Source organism: Castanea sativa, chromosome 3, assembly GCF_040712315.1.
Source record: "Castanea sativa cultivar Marrone di Chiusa Pesio chromosome 3, ASM4071231v1".
In the NCBI taxonomy this organism is placed as follows: Eukaryota; Viridiplantae; Streptophyta; class Magnoliopsida; order Fagales; family Fagaceae; genus Castanea; species Castanea sativa.
This window is the reverse complement of record NC_134015.1, coordinates 5,154,757-5,162,685: the sequence shown is the minus strand read 5'-3', so window position 1 is coordinate 5,162,685 and position 7,929 is coordinate 5,154,757. Positions and strand designations below refer to the sequence as shown.

General features: G+C 37.3%; 1 protein-coding gene across 1 annotated transcript; it reads right to left on the bottom strand.

The window, feature by feature from the left end:
- Nucleotides 1-4,650: 4,650 nt before the first annotated feature.
- LOC142626994 (galactinol synthase 2-like) lies at nucleotides 4,651-7,145 on the bottom strand. The gene is made up of 4 exons (XM_075800765.1): nucleotides 6,547-7,145; nucleotides 5,635-5,955; nucleotides 5,269-5,403; nucleotides 4,651-5,164 (listed from the first exon to the last, which is right to left on the bottom strand). Exons 1-4 carry the CDS (start codon nucleotides 6,871-6,873, stop codon nucleotides 4,934-4,936), a joined length of 1,014 nt encoding a protein of 337 aa, XP_075656880.1. The 5' UTR covers nucleotides 6,874-7,145; the 3' UTR covers nucleotides 4,651-4,933.
- Nucleotides 7,146-7,929: the final 784 nt, after the last annotated feature.

Here is a 7,929-nt window from a genome sequence, read left to right as displayed (position 1 = left end):
GCCAGGACTACACTGATTACATCTAACCTTCAATCCTTACCTCTATACACCTTTTCTTGCTTTAAAGTGCCAAAATCCATATGTAACAAGATGGATGCCATCTCTAGGGCTTTTTGGTGGGGTCATGACCCTAATGTTAGGAAAATGCATCTTCTTAGTTGGGACAAGATTTGCAGACCAAGAAGAGAAGGGGGGTTGGGTTTAAAGAAGTTTAGTCTAATGAACCAGGCCATGTTAGCCAAACAGTTCTGGAGAATTAGTCATAACCCTCAATCTTTGGTCTCTAAGGTTTTCAAAGCTAAATATTTCCCTCATTCCTCTATCCATGATTGCAACTCTAAACCTCAACACTCTTGGTTTTGGAGAGGCATCATAACCCATAAAAACAGAGGACTCTAGGAAGGAAGGTGGCTTATAGGTTCAGGTTCCAATGTACCTCTTAATCGTAAGGATTGGCCTCCTTGCCAACCACAAAGCTTGGAGCAACACCATTTGGGTCAAGGGTCAGTGGCTGATCTTATTGACAGTTCCACCCATGCTTGGAAGCCAAACCTTGTGAGAAGCAATGAAATTTTAAGTTTGCCTATTTCTAAGATTAGGGTTGATGCTGATAGACTAATCTGGAAACACTCTTCATCGGGTGACTACCAGGTTAAGAAGGCTTATAATCTTCTTTCTAGGAACACTGATGCTTCTACTCAAACCTGGTGGCATGTAATCTGGAAAGTGCAAGTGCCCTTAAAAATTTGCAATATGGTGTGGCGAGTCGGCGACTCTTACATGATAGCTTGCCTACCTTCCATACACTTAGAAATAGAGGAATTCCTGTGTCAAGCACATGCCCTCTCTGTGACGAAGCTGAAGAAACTACTTCTCATCTTTTCCTGTTTTGTTCCTTTACTAGAGCTGTTTGGCATGGCACCTCTCTGGCTATGCACACTTCTGACTTCAAGAATTGCTCTGTGCAGATGTGGATTGATAAGCTTCTGCAGATTCACAAAAAGCTTGAACCCGAGAACATGTACTATATGCAGGGGATTTTTACCACTTTGTGGAGCATTTGGACCCATAGAAACTTAGTAGTTCATGAAGGAAAGCATCCAAATCCACTAGAAGTAGTTCTAACTTCTCAATCTCTTATGTGCAGGTACAAGGAAGCCTTTTTTAGTCATGGTGCTGCAACACACAGAACCTCAGTTCAGCCTGGAAGGAATATAATTCCTCAGAAGCTGTGGCAATTAATCGTCAAAGTAGCTGGAGTAAGGGCTAAGAAGCTTCACCGAGCTGGTATAGCCTATGAAGCCAGAAATCTACAAGGGGAGGTGATTTTGCAGAGGGTGTCTAGCTGTACAAAGAAAGGAGGTGCTCTCTTAACCTTGGAGGTAATGGTTGATGCTGTTATAAAGGCTAAGGACTTGGGGTACAACTTTATTTTGTTACTAGGTGATAGTTGGAGACCTGTGTTAGTTTCTAATAGAAAATGTAGACCAACTTGGCAGGAGAAGGTTTTGGTGGAGGATGGATGTAGTATAGCTTAAGCAGGTCTAGTCTATTACTCTGTTTGTGTCCCTAAGGTTGTGATAGGTAATGTTAGTTTCCTAGCTAAGCTGGCCATTGAAATGCCAATTGATCATTGTATATGTTGAACTCTCTTATATCTTTTTGGTTTATCAAAAAAAAAAAAAAAATTAAGGTTCCATATATAAAAAATTAAAAAATATATATATACAACGACCCTGTAGTTAAAAGAAAGTGTTGCACTTGCTACAATTCCCTTTGCTTTTAAAGAATATTGTAGTGTTGTGTATCTCTTTGAAAACATATATTTTATTTGATGCTTGAGTATATTAATTTCACCAACATATTGCTTCCCCTCTCTCTCTGTACTTCCCTCCACAAAAGAGCTTGCAGTTCCCTCTTCCACCAAAATTTTGTAAATATTTTTCTTTATATTGTTAGATTATAAACAATTATTTCATAAGATTCTAGGATCGTGAATTATCATGACTTTATATTTACACAAAAATAACTATAAAGCTTACCTTAATCCATTGCTAAAATTTTCTTAAGATCAAGTCTTGATGTAAAATTTCTTGTACATATAACATCCACTTGTCCATCAAAGCTGGAGAGTTACATAGGAAACTTACTTCTCCGCTAACCAATATTTTAGGACGTGTAACTTCTTATCAAACCTATAACATACATGAAGTTATCAAATGCTACTTTATCAAATAGGACAATTTAATTATACATATACATATGTGAGTAGTGTAGTTAGTTAAGTAGTGAAATCTCACATTGGATATGAATGAAAAGAGTGAGTGGTTAATATAACATAGTTGAACTCATACGCAATTATCCATTAGGCTTAAACCTTGGGGTCAAGTGGTTTCTATATAAATTATATTAACTATTCAAAGAATTTTCCCAAAGTGTTTCTCTCCCCAACACTTCCCTATCTCAACTCTCTCTTCTCTTATGTTTTGGGAATGGGTTTGAATTTGGCCACGGTGGTTGTGATGGTTGTTGTAAGGTTAGGTGGGTTTTCAATACAAATTTTGGGCAAGTTATTTTATAATATTTTAATATGATTTATTAAAAAAATAAAGAATGAGATTTAGGATGTGTCGTCAAAGTAATTATATATAAAATGAAGCATTGCTAGCCAAGCTATGCTGGAGAATTGCTAATAACCTCGAAGCTTTATGGGCAAAAATCTTCATTAAGAAATTCCTCTCAGGTCTTTCTGTCAGCAAAAAACAAAACGTGTCTATTATTTGGGCAGCGTGTAAGAAAGGAGGCCCAATTTTTTTTGAAAGGCCTTACGTGGACCATTTATAATGGACGTTCTGAAAATTTTTGGAATGACTTTCGGCTCCATTCGGGGCCTATTAGAAATCTAGCTAAAGGTCCTCTTACTCTAAAAGAGGAATCTCTCTCGACTTGGGAGGTTAAAGAAAATAGGATGGCTACCTTTCTTTGCAATTTTCGAATACCATCATTCAACCCATTTTAGCTATTCCTTTTGTTAATAATCTTGAGCTTCAAGATTCCTCAGCTTGGGCTTTTTCTTATAATTGATCCTTCTCCCTTAAAGTTGCATACGTTATGGCTAAAGGGTTAAATTCCCTGAACCTTTGTACTTCTCCCATCTCATGGGTTTGGGAAATCAAATTGAATCCTAGAATTATCTTCTTCTTGTGGCTTGTTAGCCATAATAGCATTCCCACATGCGAAGTCTTAGGTTCAAGAGGTTTCACTCTTGACACTTAGTGCCCGTTATGTATGGATTGTTCTGAACCTATTATCCATATTCTCTGTGACTCTAAATATGCCAGTATGTTTTGGATAGAGCTTGGCATCCCTCATCCGCTCCTCAATTCCTTCTCTTTACCTCTTCTTGATTGGCTTAAGGTCAGTGCTTTTAATTCATGTACATCCAGACGCTTGGGAATTCCTTGGAAGGGTCTTTTCCTATGGGAATATGACATTTATGGCTGCAGAGAAGTGCTTTTCTTTTCAAAACAGGTGCAGTGGATCCAAACCTGATGGGTACTTGTGTGAAGAAAGGGGTGGAATTTTTTGCTATTGGTTTAGATAGTAGACCAAGTCTTAGTAAAGCTGTCAAGTGTCTTGAAAGAGACCTCCCGTGGGGTGGACTACTCTTAATACTGATGGGTTGGCAATTGGAAATCCTGGCAATGCTAGATGTGGTGGCCTTCTCCGTAATAGTGAAAGAGAATGGTTAGGGGTATCTCGAGGGGTGTGGGATTCACTTGTAGTTGTGTTGCGGAGCTCTAGGCATTCCGTGATGGATTGAACCTTGCCTCCTATTTAGAAATAGAAATCTCATTGTTGAATTAAATGCTTTATCTATTGTGCATTTGATGAGAAATTTTGGTGCTAATCTTGCTTTGGAACCCCTATTATTTGACTGCAAGAACCTACTGAGGACCTTTCCCAAGACTCAGATTGAGCATGTGTTTAGAGAGGCCAATCAGTGTGCTGATGCACTGGCCAAGCTGGAATCTAAGTTTTCTTCTATGTATGTTTCTTTTGTTATCCTGCCCTCTGTGGTGGTGAATCCGCTGGCTTTTGAAAGAGCAACAACCTTTTGTAATATATTGGTTTCTGTTTCCATTTATTTTTAATATATTTTTCTTTTACCAAAAAAAAAGTAGGTTTCAATAGTGAAAATATTTTTATGCACAAGCAAGTAAGAATGCTCTAAAACAAAGTAGTGGGTCCATGGGACCTTACTTCTTCAAAAAAAACAGTGTTAAGTGGGTCCACGGGACCTTACTTCTTCAAAGTAGAAAAAATAAACAACACTGTGGCATAACTATAGGCGTCTAAAGGGTACTCTTTTCTAGTTTTGTTAGTTGGATTGAAACGGTAAAGCCGACCATTTTCACTTTGGATAATGTTTGACTTTTTTTTTTTTTTTTTTTTTTTGAGAAGAAGATAATGTTTTAGACTTGGTACTGAAATGTTTAGTTATTTGGACTAAAACCAACCCCAAAGTGCATTAAAACTGTTGCAAATTTGACTAAGGTTGGAAATTTTCTGACACAACAAGTTAACAAAGTTCCCATAAAAAATAAAAAATAAAAAATAATTACTAGAGAGAGAGAGAGAATTAACCACTTATATACACCAAAATATTTGTTCTTACAAATTGAAAATATGAACAAAGAAAACAAAGCAAAAGCAAGACCAATGGTCCTGAAACTCCTGACATAATAATAGGAGTTAAGTCTTCGACTTAAAACAGAAGACCATAACAAATTGAAAATTGGTAACATATGTAATAGGAAAGTCTTCAACTAAAAACAGAAGACCAATCCAAACAATACAAATGAAAACCAATCCTGTACCCATTACTTATAGTCCTACACAAGCTTCATTTCCATTGTACTTAAAACAAGCACTAAGCAGCAGATGGGGCATTAATGTAGTGACCAACAGCCTCGGACACTGCTGTCAAGAACCGTTTCAAGCCATTTTTCTCAACACCAACTTTAGCCTCTACAGAAGCCAATGTGTTCTTGTAGTCCAGTGACTCATCATTATATATGTCCCACCATTTCTTCACTAACAACTTAATGTCTTCCCTGTCCATGTTCTCTTCCTCACCAGTGTACCTCCATGGCTTAGAGCCCTGTAAACCAATCAAAGACATACTTCATTAGTATAACATATCAAAAAAGAAATTGAAATTTATTAAAATTTGAGATTGTTACTCTGAACAAAGCAAATACTCACCGCAGCACAATAATGAACAACTTTAACTTTGTTAAAGTCAATGTTCTCTGGATGCCGCCATAGCATGGCAAGCACAAGATTGTAAACTGGAGAGATTGGCTTGTAAATATCCTTGAAGAACATATTTAAAAAATCCTGAATCACAAATTATTATAGTAAGGTACTATATATATTACTAGTATTCACCTTAAAAAAAAAAAAAGGAATAAAAGTAATAGATTTATGTGCTTCAAAGTCATGAAGCACATCCACAACTTAATAGTCCAATAGCTAGAAAGTAGCTTGATATGAATCTATCAAATCAAGCCACATGACCTCCAAAATGGGTCATACAATGTGACAATTACTGTGAAAACTAAGATTTACCTGCTCAGCAAAAGTTGTAGGAGGGGTAACTTGAAGGGTCTCAAGAAGATCATGGTATGTGGATAGACTAGGCTCATACACAAAGAACCCAGCATTGAAGTAGAGGGGAGGCTTGGGGCCAAGCTCAGCAGGCCAGTGGACTTTGTCAGGGCACTGCTGGCAGTAGCCAATGTTGTGTTGTGGAGTGTTGCTCCATGTCTTCTCACAAAAGCAGTCCATTACAGCATAGAACTGATTGTCTGGTAAGTCGAAGAGGTGGTCAATGTTTTCAAACACTTGAATGTCTCCATCTAGGTAAATCATCTTGCTGTACTCCACAAACTGCACACCAAGAATTGGAATTTAAGTACTTTTGTTTTTAAAACTGTTGAAAATTGAAATCATGCAATTGGGTACCAAAAAAATCCTAAAAAATTATATAATTGAATAAAAATAGATTATATTTTACAGCTTATAAAAATTAGAAGTATCTTTGTCATTATATTTCCCTTGTCAATATTGTACATCAATTAAGTATAAAAATTTAATAAAAACAGGATAGATTACAAAATTTTCTTTAAAGATAAAGCATACCCTTGGACTAGATTAGGAAAATTCATAAAACATGAAGGTTCTGTTGGGACCGAGTGAAATTGTACATTTGGAAGAGTTTTTCCCTAAATATTTAGAAGAAAGATACACACATTTTCATAAAAGCAGTCAAACTAGGCGTTATCCTGCAACCGAACAGGCCCTTGACACGAAATTACAAAAATACCCTCGCATGCATTTTTGACATAACGCGTCAGGAGCCCACAACCACAACACGGTTTCAAAAACAAACACCTTCTTATCACTCACAGAAAGCAGAAACTACGTGTAAAGTAGTCACACATGCAAGCAAAGAATGGTAACATCAACTAATATACATACCTCCCAAATACGAAGCTTGGAGTAGTTGATGACATAGTAGGCCATGGCAAATTGGGTTTGGTTCTCAGGTGGGTACACAGGCTCAATCTCCCTCACTATGCACCCTTGTGAAACCAATATTTCACGGTGGTCCTCAGGGACATCAGGCAATATCGCAACCACTAGTGGGTACTTGGTCTTGACCTTTCTTAAGCCCTTGGCTAAGCCAACCACACCTTTCACATAGTCACCATTACCTGCCAAAAATGTGACATAGGCCTTGCTAGGCATGCTAACAGGTTCGGTGGTGACAGTGGTGGTGGTGGTGGTGGTGATGTTAGGAGCCATTTGAAGTGGGTTTTGAAAGAAAGTGGGAACTGAGCAAAGGTTTGAGTGCTTGTGATTTGGTTTGAGAAGGATTTAGAGCGTTTGGCTAGAAAGAAAATGGGTTTCTCTAGGAAAAGTAGAAGAAGTGTGTATGTTTAAGGATTGTAAAGGTTGAGAAAGAAATGGGTTTTTAAGTGTTTTTGGTTTGGATGAGAGTAGGAGAGGAAATTTGTGTTTGCTTGAGAAGAAAAGTTTGTACTCGAAATGGTTGTTTGTGATGGACTTGGAGTGGTAGGGTGGGGATGTTTATATAGAGTTTGGGATTGATTTGATTATGGTAAAATATTGGGATTTATCGGTAATTAATAAAAAAATCGTTGCCGGTATGGAAAGAAAATTAAACTAGATGTGGGTCCGATTGGTTCCACTTTTTGCCAAGACCGTTTTAATAAGAACAATAAGGAAGCGACGACGTAACTGGGAGTAACCGGGAGTACTGGCTAATTCTGTAATAATTTATGGTATGCGTTACTCAATCCCAAGGAAATCGGACACCTACGTGTGGCATCGATCTAATCTGACGGTTATATAGAGGCTTCAGGAATTGGACGGTGCATGAAATGTAGGCATAATAATTAAATAATAATTCTACATATAAAAACATAGGCCAAAATGAAAAATTAGCAATAATTTCTACACAATATAATTAGTACACTATTTTCAAACTATATTTTTTACTAATATCTCGAGTTTGAAAGACTCGATTTTGGGCCTATAAATCGAATCTCGAAAACTCAATTTTCATGGTTTGATCACAAGATTTTTTCCACGTAGCGGCCACTTAGAAATCAAGTATCTAAGACTCGATTTACACCCTTTACCCATCAACTAATATGTTTTACAAATCAGGTCCTCTCTCACTGCTCTCTCTTTTCTTTTCTTTTCTTTTCACCTTTCTCCCCCTCTCTCCGCTCTCACCTGATCTGCAATCCTTTTTTTTTTTTTTTTTTTTAAATCTGGGTTTGCGAACTGCATGTAGGTGGTGGTGGTGATGGATCCAGGTGGTAGTGGTTGCTA

Bases quoted from the DNA above. Each gene is read 5' to 3' on its own strand.
- LOC142626994 (XM_075800765.1), bottom strand. From the start codon at position 6,873: ATGGCTCCTAACATCACCACCACCACCACCACCACTGTCACCACCGAA. The intron at 5,956-6,546 runs GTATGTATATTA...CTTGGTGTGCAG, and splicing joins CCAAGCTTCGTATTTGGGAG to TTTGTGGAGTACAGCAAGAT. The intron at 5,404-5,634 runs GTAAATCTTAGT...TTTGTGATTCAG, and splicing joins CTACAACTTTTGCTGAGCAG to GATTTTTTAAATATGTTCTT.